Consider the following 18,481-nt stretch of genomic DNA (forward strand, 5'->3'; position numbering starts at 1 on the left):
ATAGACGCCACAGCCTTCTACTAGAATGCTGAGTGCTTGAAGGTCAGCATAGATAATGTAGGGAACACGTACCTTGCGATGGTGGTTCTGGAAGGTTAGGATAGTGCTGTATTTCTTCGGTAAGGACTGGCTGTGGCTTTTCATTTATGCCATGGCAATCTTGGCATTGTAATAGGTCTATTGGGCTAAAGACGTGGAGGCAGTGCCTGCAGATGCACTTCTTGCCCGTTTTTGCTTTGTTTCTGTAACAGTATGTTAATGTTCTTTAGCCAGACATGCTGGTTCTTTTCTGCTTCACCGACGCAAACAGTATCTGCAAGCAACGAGCCTGATTTATGTTCTAATATGCAGCAGCAGAGGTCATCTTTTCAAATAAAGATATTTACAGCGGGTACATACCCATCCATATGCCCCATGCATTAGACCACTATTTTGTCATGTCTTCAGTGTTGGAATCCCACACTAGTAACAAAGAGCAAAACGTTTCCTTCTGTTGTCGACCCCCCATTAACTTAGGTGTATGTTCTTCTGCCCCTGTCTTACATCTGCGTGTGAATTTTACTCGTCATAGCCATACAGTTCCTGATGCACTCATCTATCTTCCCAATCAACAGTCGTGAGTATTTATTAGCCCCTCATACCATATATATATATATATATATATATATATATATATATATATATATATATATATATATATATATAGATGCATTCAAAATAACCTCAAATTAGTGTTTTAGTCCAAGGTGTCAAACAGCACTTTGTAATTCCAGTGAATAATTTAGAAAAATAATTCCTCCAAAACTATTACTGAACACAACTAAAAGTGATTCCACAAAGAATGATATTTAAATAGTAATCAGGACTATGTTTACAACTTCAATCTTATATAAAAACAACTAGGACACAAAACGATTACCTGGATGTGGGTCATTTTCTCATCAACTTTTTAAACAAGTTCATTTCTATACTACTCTGAGGTTAGAAGGCTATGTAAATATGTTTACAAATATCATCTTAAAGTACAGTCATGTTGTTGTTATAATTCATGAAAGGAAAAGAGAGCAGCTGACCCCGACGGGGCTGTAAATATATAGATACCATAATCTTTTGATCATTATTCTGAAACTGAACTGACTGAGCTACTGAGCTCCCCTAAATAACTGTGGTAAAACCTATAACTGTTGCAACACTTAATATTTATTTTAATTTCTAGGATTCAATAACCGTGGTAAAACCTAACACTGTTGCAAGACTTAATATTTATTTTAGTTTTCTTAGGATACAATAACTGTTGTAAAACCTATCACTGTTGCAACACTTAATATTTACTTTACAAATTTCTAGGATTAACAACTGTGGTAAAACCAATAACTGTTGCAACACTTAATATTTATTTTAGTAAATAGATTCAAGGATTCTACCAAGTGTTATTTACAAGACACTTTTGACAAATTTACATCTTTTACTAAGCGAATTGGTTCACTTTTAACCCCTTTAATTCCATCATAATATCTCATGTTGTGGTTCGTCCGTCGAGTCGATGAGGACCACTCTAGTCAACCGAGGTTTGGAAGGGCAGGTTCTGTTCTGTGCATGCGCATGTGGCTGATGAGGCCAATCCTTGCACGGAATGTTCGTTTGCATAAGGGACAAGGGAAGAGGGGGACATCTCCAGAAGGGTTGATGGCACGCGCTTTTCTGGTTTGACTCTTCAGCTCTGCATCTGCTGTCCTGTTAGATGCGCACAACTTGGAGCCTTTGTTCACGGAGGAATACCAAGTGACTCGAGCGCGTGCTGTTTGCTCACATTAATCAGGGTTTATGTTGAACGCGTTCAATGCAGCTTTCATATTGTCTTTGAAACGTTTCTTCTGGCCTGCGTGGGATCGCTGTCCTTTCCGTAGCTCGCCATAGAAGAGTCTTATAGACAGCTGGTGGTCTGGCATGCGTACAACATGTCCCGCCCAGAGTAGCTGGGACTGCATCAGGATGGTGTAGATGCTGAGCATATCTGCTTGGGCGAGTACCTCAGTGTCTAGAACCTTGTCCTGCCACTTGATGTTGAGAATTTTCCTGAGACTTGTGGTGTGAAAGTGGTTCAGCTTCCTGGCGTGGCGTTGGTACGCCGTCCACGCATGCGTAAAGAAGTGTGGGGAGCACAACTGTCTTGTAGACCTTTAGTTTGGTCTAGATGTTGATGCTTCTTCTATTCCAGACGTTGGCATACAGTCTGCCGAAAGTTGACCTGTCTCTGGCAATGCAGAGGTTCACTTCGTCGTCAATAGTGACGCTCTGTGACAGTGTGCTGCTAAGGTAGATGAAGCGGTTCACTACGGTGAGTTTTAGGCTGTTGATGATGTTGGGCTCGACATAGGGCTTTCCAGGTGTCGGCTGATGTATTATTTCAGTCTTCTTGGTACTGTTGGTGAGAATGGAACTTGTCAACGCTGCGTTCCAGGTCGGCTTCTGGGCCAGCGTTGAGGGCACAGTCATCAGCAAATAAGAATTCCCTGATGGTGTTTGTCATAACATTTTTTTTTCTCTTGAAGCCTCCTGGGGTTGAACAGTTTTCCGTCTGTACAGTACCTGATGCCGAATCCAACATCTCCATCTCTGAAAGCATTAGTGAACATGGCGGAGAACATCTCATACAGCTAAGTTATTTATACATTCATATTTTTAAAATTCTGGAAGTAAGTTGCAAATATTAGTACTGAAACAAACCTATAAAAAGAGGGTACGTTTGTTGTTTAAATTTATTTTAAAAAATTGCGATGTATACAACAAAACATCACATAAACCGTTAACAGTATATTAAACAATATATTAAAGCTCAGTATTTGTAACATCTATAAATATTTTAACAAAGTCAATTTGGCTATAAAGTTAAATGAAGAAAATGTTGGTTACACATGCAATATTAAAACACTAAATAAAAATAAATCATTGAAACATTTCATCTATTTGTGGCAAATGTATTATTATATAGATCAAGTCGAAAAAGTAATGCGAATCAAACTTTCATCTAAGGTCAACTTAAGACTGTAATTCAAATTTTGTCTCCAGAATTAGAGGTTGATTATCAAAAGATCTTATTTATCAATCAAGCCTGTAGATTTATATATAAATTTCTTTTTAAAATTTTGTTGCTTAAAAGTATCCCGGTATTTGAAAATTTCTAACAACTGTGATATTTCCATCTCCTACTCTGGCCAGAGATCAATGGCCAAGATATTAGATATTTTATTTCATGCACATGTTCTTATTTACTGCTCTGATATGGGGTTTTATGTTATCACGATTTCCAGTAAGTCAGGTATCTAATGACTCATAAAATCTATCTTGGGTCAATTATAATCTATTTGTTAAATTTTTCTGAGTGAAGACCTGTTTCAAACTTTCATTAACACTATTTTTGCTATTCAATCCATTCATTATTGTATACATTTTCAGTTAATAAAAAATTACAGATCTCAAACTACTTTTTTTCTTTATTCTCTTCATCACATCTCAATTATATCATTTATTATTATTTTCTTTGCAAATGTGGTTTCCAAGTGAAAGCCAATACTTATACAAATTATCAAATAACTTTTTCTTTTATATACCTGGAATACTTCATTATTATATTTCTTGGACTTATTACTTACATATATTTAATTAAATAAAACAATTTTTTTTCTATCTTGAAGAGTTGTAATTTTATAAAACTTGTACACCTTGTTATTAAAACATTTTAAATCAAATGGAACTTTAAAAAATGTTTGCCTTGAATCAGTTAGACAGTTGTCAAATACAGTCATGAAAATAACATAATTGTAAATAAGATAAACAAACATTTTTACATAAAACTGTAGAAAATTTCATCCAACAAACAAGAGTTGACATACTATATTAAACACCTGTTATGGATGATACTACTGAGTCTCAAGTGGGCCTGATGTCACTCACCTACTTTACATAACTTAACAGTTACCAATGTAGTGTTTTAAGGATACAAAACTTTATATCTTGTCAATTTTACTTATGTTACTATAATCAAATAAAATGCATTCCAAAGATACAGGCATAATTAATATGCATAATTATTCTCATGCTCATTATCAAATTCATCAAGCCTATTTACCAAGTTTGATCAGAATTGTACAAAATGTATGGTCTCAAGATCTAGGCAAGTAACAAGCTCAGCTAACCAGATGCAAAATCATGTTAGTAAGACATGCAGGTCTCATTTAATACAGAATATGTTTATGACAATGATGATATTTACAAAGTTGGAGCAAACTAAGATCAAAATATAATCTCCATAGTGATGAGCGCTCAACCAATAAGATACAAGATTTTCTCATAAATATACACAGATCTTGCTCTGATGAGACTATCCAACATCTTGACTATATAAGACCATTTAACAAGTTTGATTAGAAAGTAACAAATAATAGCTATTAGCATTGACATTTAGCTAGCCAATTATTATTATTATTATTATTATTATTATTATTGTTGTTGGTGGTGGTGGTGGTGGTGTTGTTTTTATTATTGTTGTTGTTGTTATTATTATTAGTAGTAGTAGTATTATACAAGGATCTTGTTCAAAATTATATCCATCTATCTTTATAACTTAGATACACTAATGAAGTTTGATCAAAAATTAAAATACAATTTTGAGACTGGTTACAAGCTCAGACTATCAGATGCAATATTACATAATTAATATGCTTGGATCTTGCTCATTATCTAACTACAAACAATACCTAGATCATAACGATTATGTTAAATTTTTCCGAAAATCAGATCAGCAATATTGCTTCATGAGTGGTAACAAACTCAGCCAATCAGATGCATCTTCATGTCATTAATATGCATTGATCTTGATTAGTATTAAACTACTAAGAGATCTTGACCAAATTCGACCACATTCCAAGTTTGATCAAAATTGAATCAGAGATATGGTCTCCAGAGTGGTGGCAAGCTCAATCAAACAGAAATATAATCTCCAGAGTGGTAACAACAGACATTTGGTCTCCAGAGTGGTAACAACCCCAGTCATCCAGAAATTTGGTCTCCAGAATTGTAACAACCCAGTCAATCAGACATTTGGTGGCCAGAGTGGTTATATTCCTAGTCTGTGAGACATTTGGTCTAAAGAGTGGTGAAGCACATTCAATAAGAAACATGGTTTCCACAGTTATACAAACACATGCAAGATCACCTCATTGATATACAGGGATCTCACTCTGTATCCAACCCAGATGATAAAGTCCATGATAATATTTGACCATGATAATTGAACCAGAAACATTACTTCATGAAAAGTAACATGTTCAGCCAATATTATCGATGTCATCCAGAAATCATGATTTTATAACCCGATATTACAAGTCTGAAATATTGCCTCCAGAGTGGTAAGAATCAAACAAGTGTTAATGGATGGACAACAAACTACACATGGTGCATGACAATGTTTTGATGCATAGATATATGCTAAAGTCAAGTAACATAAATGACATATTAAAGAGTAACTACCAAAATAATCAACAAGATTCGCTGCAAGTCCCAATTTCTTATTAACCTCTAAGAGAGTTCTTTTCTTCCACATGATGCTTATTTACAATCTTTGCAAACTGTCAGATCTTGACAATGTAGATGGATTGTGATGGCAATATTATGATAACTTTAAGAGCTAAATATAATATGGTAATCATTTCATTCTCATACGTTTTATGTGTATTTAAAATGTAATCCAGTCAAAATGGCTGATCTGTGTTTTAAATTCCCATTCTGCCTTTTCATACATGAACAAAATCTGCTGAAAAAAATAAAAGGAAGATCTTTCCTTAATGATATGTTGATTAAGTGTTAGAGGTTCTTTATACAAAAGACAATATGTTTCTTTCTTAAATGCTAAGTTCATTTGATGTTGGGGTTCTTTGTACAAATGAAAAAGTATGTCCATTTACTGTAGGGGTTCTTCATAAAAACGAAAACGTATGTCTTTTTTAAAGATATGTTCATTTAATATTGGGGTTCGTGCTAAAGTCATCTAATGTTGGGGTTCATGCTAAGTTCATTTAATGTTGGGGTTCATACTAAGGTCATCTAATATTTGGGTTCATGCTAAGTTCATTTAATGTTGGGGTTCATGCTAATTTCATCTAATATTGGGGTTTATTCTAAGTTCGTCTAATGTTGGGGTTCATGCTAAGTTCATTTAAGGTTGGGGTTAAGCTAAGTTCATTTCATGTTGGGGTTCATACTACGTTTATCTAATACTGGGGTTCATGTTAAGTTTATATAATGTTGGGTTCATGCTAAGTTCATCTAATGGTGGGGTTCATGCTAAGTTCATTTAATGGTGGGGTTCATGCTAAGTTCATTTGATATTGGGGTTCATGCTAAGTTTATTTGATGTTAAGATACTTTATACAAAAGAATTATGAGCAGAACGCAAGTGCCCATAACAATCACTTCCACTAGAAAATATCTTCAAACAAACCCAGCAAATATGAATATGACAACTTTCACACTCCATATGACTACAACCACCATCTTTCTCAATTGGAGCAGAGCACTTTGGACAAAGCTTTCTATTTACTCTGTCCTTCCTTAGCCAGGAATCAATTTTGTTTTCATCTCTCTTTTCTTCTTGGTACATGGAGCATGTTAGGCCATTGTTGTACTGGACATGGCAAGCTGTACAAATCCTTTGATGACATTCACTGCATGTAAATGGTATTCCTTCAGCTGTGATCCTGTAAACCATATCACAGTCAGGTGTAATGCAGTAGCGGAACTGTGTATTATTTTTGCTTACAAAGAGACTCAACGAAGATTTCATTAGATCTCGTTGTGTAGTACATCCTTGTTGAATAAGAGCATTCAAGTCTTCAATAACCAAAGGTTGTTTACAGTTTTCTTCAACACATAAAATAGGAAAGTTTTTATCCTGGATGGCAAACTTAAGTAGGTTGTTGATGCATTCACCGCAATATGGATGTCCACAGTACTCAAGGCGATACATGTTAGAAGGTTCCACTGGACACATGCAAACTGGACAGTCTGGCAACTCTGAAGGTTGATAACGAGTGCCTTTGTGTAAAATATCACAAATTTCTTGTAGCATTTTCTCCATTTTGCCAACAGAGTCTTGATCTCCAAGAATGGTTATCTGGTGATTTCGTAGATCAAGTTTCAGGGATTTAACTCCTGTGTATTCTTTCATTTGTTCAAGGTCTGTACCATATTTGGATATGAGCTCCTTCATCAACCCACGTGGTTTTTCATCTCCTTTCAACTGTAAATGTCTTTCAAGAAGATCTACCAAAGTATCCAAATACTTGATGATGTGAGACAAAGCTTCTGATCTACTTCTATGTGTTCCTTGAATGGAAACAGACATTGTTCTGTTGTCTACAAAAATAACAGCCCCAGTTTCTTTCTCAATCCTCATCATTTCACAACGCCCATCTCTGGTAAAAAGTCTAGCTATTTCCTTATTTCGTCCGCACTCAAGGATATCAGCCTGGACTACATCATGTAATAATACTTTCGCATGACCCAATAAACTGGCATCATTCGATTTTATATTTAAAAAGACATTTCCTGCCCTGGATGTGTTGCATTTTACATTAACATTTGGATTTCGAGACATAATGAATTCAATGGTGGGTTCAATTTCAGAGCTCACTGCCTCATAAACATTCTTCCTAATAGTGACTGATGTTTCCAACTCGGCGGTTACATGAACAGGATGGACACCAAAACTTGGCGGATTTCTTCGCATGGCATTTAATGCAGTCTGGCCTTCATTAGGGTTGCTGAAACTGACAAGTACTGTGTATCGAACGCATTTCTGATTTTTCACTGGATCTGGTACAAACGTGATATCAAAGGATCCTCTCGGGGCATACTGTGATACTTTCCTCTCAATTTTCTCACGAAGTGCACTATACATCTGATTTGAAGTTTCGGATGCTTCTCTGGGGATAACAATATGTTTTATCCTGTTATTGAGTCCAAGCAATCCTTTGACGGCAGCTTTTATATCTTCCTCAACAATGTCATACCGTAAACCTCTCGAATACAGTTGATTTGTGGTGTCATGAGTATCATTATCACTAGACTGCTGTATTGAAACAACCTGACCATCAATTAAAACTGATCTTGCTGCCATAGCTATTGCAAAGTCCTCTGGCCAAGCCATTTTGACATATGCGATTCCCTTCCCACGTCTTCGACACCAAGATAATTTGAGTTTAAAATCCCTGGAGGTATTAGAATTTGTTTTTGGCAACTGAGGAATGGCTTCAAAAGATCGGTTTGCAGATGATGTAAGCAAAGTCACGGCGTTCTTGGCATCTATATCTCTCTTGAAGGTCACTGTTCCCCAGATGGAAGGATCCTTTTCATCTTTCTTCACAAATGGTTTAATGTCTGTTATTTCTCCATACAAAGAGAAAACCTTCTCAACATCCGAGATCTCTATTTCTTTATCTGATAGTAGTTTCTGCTTGACAATAAGGGTCCTATACTGGTGCGGCATGAGGATGTTTAATACCTCATCACCCGCACCCAAAACGACTCGTACTCCCCCGCCTGTTTTTCCAACAGGCACCTCAACAGTCTTTTGCAACAATGGCTTAGTTAACCCATCCAAAACATTTTTAAGCATTCTTACAGTGCATTGTTCATCCACGTTACAACAGTAGAGCTGTATCCGTCCAATAATCGGGTTGGCATCAAGTACCACAGTCCGATTTTCACATGCTGTACTCAGTCTATCTTCTACTTCTTTTCTATTCTGATGTAGTGGACCAATAAATTGTCTCATTACTTTTTTCCCTGTCCACCATGTCTGCATTAATGAAACACGTATGTTGAACTTCATGCTTTTGTAAATGTTTAGCACTTCTGATGGCAACAGCATCATTTCTTCTTTATTAACAGGAGTAATGTTGGTCACAAAATCTGCAGATGTGTGAAGCACCAGCTCGTAAACAATAAGCTTAGGTTGGAGATCTAATGGCTTCAGTACTGATGATGGATGAACTTGAACAAGCTGGCTATTAACTAAATTAAAATATCCTGCCTTTTCATGTCCAAGAAAGCAGCAAACATTTTGTTTCAGCGTGCCTATCAGCACTTTTTTCAGTATAGGGTCAGCCTCCTCCGCTAATCTGAACTCAAATAGAATGTCTTCTCTCAAGTCCCTCTTCAAAATAGTTCGAAGTTCATTCATTGTCTCTCGCACACCTCTCAATGATTTGGCATTGATACAATTTTGAAAACACCATGCACCTTTCTGTTTCTCTGCAATGTTATCCCATCTTCTATAAACATTGAGTAATGTCAAAATGTCACCTCCCTTGTGGTAAAATTCTATTTTCTTTAAATCTGCTTTCTTCTTTTCTTCTTCTGTCCCTGATCGATAGAAAGTTCCACCTCCTCCACTGAATGATGCCACAACAAGAGCCTCCATAGGTATGCCTGCCAGTATTCCTTTCTTCAAAAGTAACCCCTGTCTAGGTTCAATTGGAAGTTTTGATATCCAGTGTCCGAGTGTGGAGATCTTGGCATCTTCAACTGCTCCTATATCACGGAGAGACTGCATGGCCTTTTCTAGTGCTTCTTGTGCTGGTGACTCCACAAAGTCAAAAGAGAGAGGATCTACTCCAAGCTCCAAAAGCTTAAGAAGTGCTTGCCCCAGATGAACTCTCAAAATCTCTGGTTTTGTACTTTTTTCCATTGTTTCATATGTTTTTTTGTTGTAAAGTCTGTAGCATTTCCCTGGAGATGTCCTTCCAGCTCTCCCTTTCCTTTGTTCAGCAGAGCTTTGGCTGATTATACACACACTGAGTAAACTAATATTCCGCTTTGGGTCGAACCGCATCTCTTTTGCAAGTCCTGTATCAACAACATATCTAACCCCAGGAATAGTGATAGATGTTTCCGCACTGTTGGTGGCAAAAACAACTTTACGTTTATTTGGTGCATTCGGTTGAAAGATCTTCTGTTGTTCCTCTGGTTGAAGTTTTCCATGCAGTGGCAGACACTGGAAGGATCTGTCTGCGGAACATTTCTGAACAAACTCCTCACAGCACTTTTCAGTTTCAAGTGGTGTAGTGAGAAAGACAAGTATGTCCCCATCACCCGGTGGATTCTGTCGGTGAAGATCCACTGCAATATTAACTGCTTTAGTAACATAGTCATCAAAAGGATTTTCGTCATCCTTTGGGTTTAGCCATATTACTTCAACAGGAAATGCCCTACCTGAAACATGAACAACTGGACATTTTTCTTGTCCACCAAAATAGGAAACAAAAACATCTGGATTAATTGTTGCCGATGTTATTATCACCTTCATATCAGGTCTCTTCTTTAATGCTGACTTAATCATTCCCAACAATAAATCTGTAAAAATGCTTCGTTCGTGTGCTTCATCTATGATGATGCATGAAAAGTTTTTAAGTTTGTTATCTTTAAGGCACTCGTTCAGAAGAATATGATCTGTCATGTACAAGATCTTTGTAATTTTCGTTCTTTTAACTTTCATGCCAACTTGATATCCAACAATTTGTCCAACACTTGAAGCCATTTCAAACGCTACACGAGTTGCTAGAGTCACTGCTGCTATCTTTCTTGGCTGTGTGCAGGCAATAAGACCATGTTCTGCAAATCCTGCCTGATAGAGATACTGTACCATCTGTGTACTTTTTCCTGATCCTGTCTCCCCCAATATCACTGACACTTGTGAATTCTTCACTGCACTGAGTATGTCTGATCGTCGTGCATACATTGGCAAAGCATCTAATAGTCGCCTGCACTCTATTCCAAAAGCAATCCTAATTTCTTTCATTTTTGTTTCAAATTTCACAGAGTTCTTAATTTCCTCTAGCTTGCCATAAATACATTGAATGTAGGAACAAAATTCTTTCATCTGAAGTTCAAGTTCTTTACATTTATCTTTTGTAGCCTTTATTTCTGATTCTGTGCTTTCAAATTCTCTCCATGACAGTTTTCTTCCTTTAAGGTTCTTAAGCTTCATCACTCTTTTACTCTTTTCATTTATTTTTGATTTGTACAATGTCAAAGTTTCTGTGGCACATTCCACTATTATCTTTAAATGTTGTTCAAACCTAGATTCAGTTTCATATGAGTTTAAAACAACTAACCCTTTCACTTTCTCTTCAGGAAAGTAGATAATTAGCTTTGTAGCTAACCTTTTGTTACTTTGTTGTAGGAATATTTTAGCTATTGTAGCAACAACTTTGCTGTTAAAAGACAGTGTCACTTTTGTATTTCTCTGTCCATTTGATGTAATCCTTTCAATATTTTGAACTTCAAATTTGTATTTAAATCCATCTCCAAGTCTATATTTCAAATAGTCCCCCAAGTCTGATCCAGTTTCAGCCTCACTGGAGAAGTTCACACAAAGTAAAGAATGCCACATTTTCTTTGATTTGGGATTCATTTCATCTTCCTGCTTCATTGTTTTGTAATTTTGTTTCATCATTTTCTTACCATTACTTGTAGGTACACCCTTGTTTTCCCTGCCTTTTATTCCTTTTACTTTTTTTATAAGTATCCAGTGTTTCCTTACTTTTCATAATCTCTTGCCTATTAATGTCATCCAGAAATTGAAAATTTTCCTTGGAACCAAGAGGTTCACTTACTTTTAGCAAAGCTAATTGCTCCAAAAGTCCATGTTTTTCGTTGATGAATGTTTGAAACTTCTCTTCATCGTTAGGAATAGAGAACCACGTTGATTTGTCAGGCTAATCCTTGTGTTTTCTATCTTTGCATAATTTTGTATGCCCCGGCTGATTTTCAAGACAAGGGATTTCATGTTCTGGCTTCGACCTCTGTGGAAGCACAATACTACACCCTGTTTCTGTTCTATCTTTGGTTCCATTTTCTTTTTCTCTCCAATACCTTGGTCTTGCCCTAGCAAATATTTCTTCTGACTGCAGCGCAGAAGACGAAAAGCTATTAAATTTACTGGGAGATTCTGACATTCCCATATCCCTTCCTCCAAGTTGATCTGATACATCTCTATCTGCTTGCACTGAATGAGTCTTCTTCTTACAGATGCCTGTATTCTTTTTGACCATTTCTCTGGATCCATTCTCTTTTTCTCTTCTATGACTTCCAAACAATTCTCCCTTATGTTCACTCTTCTTTATATTAACATCACAAAATTCTGCTTTGGGAACTGAAGGAATTTCATTTTGGCCTACAATCCTTGCTCTCAACTCTGATCCATTCTCTTTTCTGCTTAAATCTGACTTACCCCCATTTCTACAAAAGGTCACTGACCTTGCGAGGTAATCTTCCCCTGGTTCAGATTGGAGTTTGTTTCCCAGATTAAGCAGATCTGGTCTTCTTTCTTCAGACAATGTATCAAATCTCAAATTACTTTTCACGATCTGTCTTGTGACTTCTGAGAGATCCACAAAGTCTGCAATGTTGGCCTGGTCTGCAGAATACATGCTATCCATTCTGCCACTCACATCTGTTAAAAAATTATTGCCAATATTAAAGAACAGTAATATAAATTTTACGTATGAAAAATATTTATATATTTCATTGCTCTTTTTCATGCAGATGGCTTCAGTCATTCGTGTATGCTTAGTCCTTACTAACGAGTGTCAAAAAGACTTTACTTTGGTAAAGCAATGCACTCTAAGCCTCTAAGCACAGTTAACCCTACACATAAAGAACACAACAAGTAAAGATGTTATCCACCACAAATATCTGTACTTTTTAAAATTAGGAGCTACATTCAGAGTTTTATAAACTTCTTGTGATATACTTTCAGATTTTTAAAAATTTCTTGTCATATACTTATAGATGAAAGTTATATTAAACATGATCCCTCTCCCATTTAATTACAATTTTCGCTTATTAGTTTAGGAGGAGATGGTTACAGAAAGATGGACAATCTGACTGACAATGTATATTAATATCCACAATACAGTGAAACGATAACAGCAACAAAAATAAGAATAATGAAGCCAGAAGTATACCACAAATTTTCCTGCACTTCAAATGGGTATGTCATGTCATGGAAAATGTCTTCAGTGGTTTACAATGATTACATGCTCATAGATGTATCACCATATGCCACCACCCTAGTCTGCTTCAAATGAGCAAATTGATGGTCATTGGCATGCAACGGCTGCCAAGACTTTTGATCTGGATAATATTGTGAATGTAAAGGGCACTCCGTTTGAAAACTGATGAGATGATGACCGGGGGTGGGGATGGCCAGGGTTTTTTTTATTGGAAGTTTTTGATCCCTTCTTCACTCCAGCCAAAAGGAACACCAAAGACAATTACGAGGGAATTCAATGTTGTTACCATATGAGTCTAATCTCCAGTTTATCTCATCTGAGTCTCCCAGTAAACTTTCTTCGCATGGAATCATGCTATTGAAGAGAAAGTGAGGGAAGTTATTATTTTAAACCCATATGAAACCGAATCTAAAACTGAATGCTGAGAGATAACAAAAAAAAATATTAAATGCACACCATGGCCACTACATTGTGTGTCAGATCAGCATTATGTTTTATATAATACTATAAAGTGAAAATCTCATGTCAATAGCAGATTTTGTTTCAAGATGGTCCTTACTGATTTTAAATTCAGGAGGAGTAGAGATAACAAGATTTTCAAAATGGCTCCTCTGGAGGCCATATTATGTGTCAGATCAGCACTATTATCACTTATGACAAGACACCATATAATGTATTTTAGCTAAAGCCTTATGCTGATAAGAATTCAGAAGGAGTTGAAATAATAATATTTCCAAGATGGCAATGTGGTGGCCATACTGTTTGTCCAGGTGGCACCATTTTCATTTAAGATAAAAAAGACACAGAAAAAGTCATTCATTGAAAACCCCATGTTGATATGACCAGCCATTCAGGCGGAGTAGCCAATAACACAATTTTCAAGATGGCCATTTTGGTGGCCATGCTATATATCCAAGCAGAACCGTTCATAAGACACACTGGACATCATAAACAAATCTGCTGATGTAAACTAATGTTGATGTGACTTTCTCTTCATGAAGAGAGATAATGAGATTTTCAATATGGCCACTCTGAACAACTATTTTGTTTAGGAAAGTTTTTGTTTAAATATACTGACAAATGTACTAAAATACTTAAAAATGTAACAAACAATATCTGATACATATCAAAATGAATATCTTCACAAAGTAGCAAAAGGTCTTCTGTTGTACCTATATCTTAAGTACTAATCACTGAAAATCATTAGGACTCAGCACAGACTCTCATCTGCCTCTGTAGTTTTCATGTTGGATCTAGGTCTATATTGTTTACATTACAAGGAAATAAAGTAAAGCATTTTTTAAACATGTCCTACACGTCCAAGGTTTATTAGAAAAGGCACTTATTTATATTTACACAAATTTACCTGTGATAGATGGATAGTTAAATAGTCATTCAGTTTGACAAGAGTGAGTCAAACTAACCAACAATAGTTTTCTGTGCAAGAAAATTTTACCTGTGTATTCCAGAAAGGCGTTAGAAGAAATTATTTATATAAAAAAGGACTTAACAAAGATAACAGTGTGAATTGGAGTGTGTAGAGAGCATTAATTTTTAAAGTGTCAAGAAACATTGTATGATAAAACAGTCATTAATCATTATGTATCTCAAAGCACTGACATCAAAAATGTAAACTGACTGGTTTGCGTTTCTTTACTGATATCAAATATGTAAACAGACTGGTTTGTATTTCTTTTTTCAAATAGTCTGCACTTCCTTGCCTTTCATGGTAGCCACTGAAATGAAGACGAAATTCAAATACAACTGATACCAAATTCTTCAGAGAATATTTGCAATGGGTGTGAAAGAAATAATCCTATAAATATTAATTTTCTTTATCTAATCCCAATACACAATGATACAAATATTCTTTATTTACCTTTAATGGTTTAAAATATTCCAGTAGAACGGAATTGTAGAACATTGATTGTATTGGCTATTTCCCTTCATCCAATGCTGTAAAATAACTAAAGGTCTTATACTGCATATTTAAAACAGCGATATGAATTTGTTTGAACCATAGTTATAAAACGACATGAGGGGAGGGGTGGAATGTTTGCCTGTATGCCTACATTTACCTACATGTTGAGTGAAGGCACTTTCCTTTTTATCTTTTTATTAAGTTCTATTTTTCTGATGTTTTTATAATTATCAGTGATGAAACAAGAAGGCCAGAGCAGAGTGTCGATCACATGATCCCAAGGTCAAGCCTGTCACAGAATGAATTGTAATAGCTTAGTCTTGATTTATCCAATGTATGAAGACAATACATCAAAGGATTTAAGAAATATATATAAATGAAAAAACTTCATTCAAAACCATATCATAAATTTCTTTATTACTGAGGTTTAGCTGAGCTATGAACCCAGGGTAACATGGTGCATTTTCTAAGTTCATAATGATTAATGCCATGTATGAAGAGAAACTATTAGGGTTTAAGAAATATTTGCAAATGAAAAACTTTAGACTAATTTGATGTGTATTCCTACAACTAATTTCTTAGTTATTTCATTACCTGACAGAAATGATCCGGCTATTTTCCGATCGCACTGGAGTCTGTCAATAAAATCCGACGTAAATTTGTGACATCTCATAATTGCATTATATATGATATAAATATATACTTACAATACGGAAAAACAATTGCAAAGACTGGTCCAAATGGCAGTCTGGTCAGATAGGCCGCGGTGTTTAAGGTAATAATATACAAGTTAGGCCGCCGGATCTAAAAGATCATTAACAATTTGAAGTCAAGACCGTCAGTGTGTAATCGTAAGCTTTTATCACCAGATCAGTACCTGTACTTTGTACGATTAGCTTGTCATTTCGATCGTCTGATACTCCCACTCCCAAATGATACATTACATTGAATTACAAAACCACTTTCGATTTTGAAGCATATATTTTTCAGGAAATATTACATCCCTTACTTAAAACGAGATTAAGCTTACAGTTTTACTGGATTTCTTTCTTACAGCATCAAAGTTTTGTTCCAAAACTTTTCTAGCGGTTCGTCTCCAATAGAAAACTGTTCGAAAACATGCCAGCTATCTTTTTCACGACCTCAGTATTGTATTTTCTTCAAATGTAATGAATAGCAGACTATGCTTTGTCTTTTTATTTTATTAATTTATTAATTAATTTATTTATTTAGGGTTACCATAAGTTATCTTTTTCCCGGCCACGTCCTCCTTTCTCGCCTTCTCTCTCTCTCTCTCTCTCTCTTTCTCTCTCTCTCTCTCTTTATATATATATATATATATATATATATATATATATATATATATATATATATATATATATATATATATATATATTACAGATACACCCACTTTCCGCAGTGTCCTCTTTTTTGACAGTTCAGATATCGTGTCCCTAATTTATTTTGATATAGTGGGTTCATTATAACGGAAGTATGTATGTATGTATGTGGTTTAGCGACATATTAGCACAATTATGGCTATTTAGTGCCTAGACCAACAAGTTGTTCTTCGCCTTTGATTTTTTTTAGACATGACTAGTCCTAATGTGAAGCCAGGGGCCGTCGGAACTGCATCCGGGATGGCTCCGAAAAAGTGGCCAGGAGTCGCATACAAATAAAAAAGGAAAAGGTCTTCGATTACCAGGAACAAATCGTCAAATACCATCGTGAAGAGGTCTTCGATTACTAGGTACAACACGCAGAAGGCCACGCCATTAACAAATCTTGATTTACTTGAGATAGCAGAATCAATCAAGCATGTTCTTGTTGTATTTATGCGAAATGAACTTGCATCGATGGTGCGACGCACAGATAAAACCGGTATTATCAATCTGGATTTGACAAAAGGACCTGGCACTCACTGCTGAGTCGCATTTGTGGTGACCTCTCGACATAGTTTGTATTTTGAACCAATTAACAATGGATAAAAACATTGACGGTGACTTTCTTCCACTTGTCGACAGATATCTGCTTGATAACTATAGCATTACTTGACACTCGTATACATTGAAGTATAACCTTGTTACATTTATGAGTTCGTGTATATTTAGAACAAATTGCTTGAAACGGCACAACATAGTATCAATACGATTAGTAAACTATATAGTGGTAATAGCATAGCATTTTCTTTGAAACTTAATCTTTCGTTCTGAACATGTCACCACTTTATTCTTGAGATATTTCAGTTGAAAGTGACAACATTTATGTCAAGTCACAGGGGCCATAGCTTGGAAATGCTTTGTTCTCACATGGCTGGATTATTCGGATTCAAAGAACAAACCAGAAGTTATGTTTCAATTACATAATCTCTGTAATGTACGAAACTGAACCGTTCATTATGCGCACTAAATTTCTCCATTACGCAAAATAGAAACTTGCATAATTCAACTACCAAGCCGAAAACAGGGACATAACATGACAATTTTGTCGCGTTGTCGAAGCTCGAATGTGCGTATTCAATGTTCGAAAACATAATCTCGAGAGAACCAAGTACACGAGTTCCTTCAATTATACAATTACAGAACGAATTAGCTTCATCGAAGCTTGAAAACGTTAACATGAGAGAGCCAGTCATAGAAATATTTTTATCACGTGATCTCCCTCCTAACTGAATATTCAAGAAGTAATTTGTATTTTCGTGGTTCTAATGCACAATCTTGATTCTTGAATATGCGATATATGGAGAAATCAGATGATTAAAACCAACTTTCTGACTTGCTATCTCGCGCTTGCTTATTTTGTTGTTTCGAAGATATGATTATATGATTCAAACGACTTTTCCTATTGGCTTTCTCAAGATTGCAAATTTGAGCTTGATAGACGCACATTAAAACTGTCATTTTTAAAAGTTTTCATATATAGCCCTGCTAGTCTGCCAGGAAGGTTGGTAAGTATCATCTAACTGAATATCATTAATCTGTGTAATCAACGCCACCCACCTCACACCTCTCTCTCTCTCTCTCTCTCTCTCTCTCTCTCGTCCACCAGTTAAAAGTATGAACAATTATGCGTGGTACACTATCTTTGCTAATCATTTTGCGTCGTATTTGTGATAGGTTATTCTCAACAGATTTGCAGTTTATTGTGCATGTGAGTGAGGATGCAGTTCAACAGCTGACATTTTAACATGTAATGTCATTACCATGGATAGTATACCACTGCATACAGCTACAGTCAATATCTTTCATCTATTTTGGATGCTGGGGTTGATTGGTAGATATTGAGCTCCTTTAAAAGACAGTTCACATTGTCTGTGCTTTATACTGAACATCTATTTTAACCAATCTCTATATGTTTCTTTTTTGTTTTCCAACAAGGAAACTTTTTGAAAGATTTTATTAATAGACAGATAATAATGGCATAAATGATAACGCAAAAGACAAATTGTGAAAGGATGGATAAAACATTATTTTCATTAACTTTA

The 18,481-nt window shown here is 35.7% G+C and overlaps 1 protein-coding gene across 2 annotated transcripts; it reads right to left on the reverse strand.

Annotated features, from left to right (window-relative positions):
- Positions 1–1,409: 1,409 nt before the first annotated feature.
- LOC149799124 (uncharacterized) lies at positions 1,410–15,965 on the reverse strand. Of its 2 annotated transcripts, XM_089957032.1 has the most exons (3): positions 15,705–15,965; positions 12,319–12,514; positions 1,410–2,616 (listed from the first exon to the last, which is right to left on the reverse strand). In XM_089957032.1, the coding sequence occupies exons 2-3, from the start codon at positions 12,498–12,500 to the stop codon at positions 2,496–2,498; spliced, it is 303 nt and encodes a 100-aa protein (XP_089813158.1). In that variant the 5' UTR covers positions 12,501–12,514; positions 15,705–15,965; the 3' UTR covers positions 1,410–2,495. The 2 variants fall into 2 exon arrangements, with proteins under 2 accessions (XP_089813158.1, XP_089813157.1); XM_089957031.1 differs by lacking the exon at positions 1,410–2,616 and having other exon boundaries at positions 11,234–12,514.
- Positions 15,966–18,481: the final 2,516 nt, after the last annotated feature.

Source organism: Sinohyriopsis cumingii, chromosome 5, assembly GCF_028554795.1.
Source record: "Sinohyriopsis cumingii isolate HCF-2022 chromosome 5, ASM2855479v2, whole genome shotgun sequence".
NCBI classification, from domain to species: domain Eukaryota; kingdom Metazoa; phylum Mollusca; class Bivalvia; order Unionida; family Unionidae; genus Sinohyriopsis; species Sinohyriopsis cumingii.

Coding starts and splice junctions, on each gene's coding strand:
- LOC149799124 (XM_089957031.1), bottom strand. CDS start 12,500: ATGGATAGCATGTATTCTGCAGACCAGGCCAACATTGCAGACTTTGTG.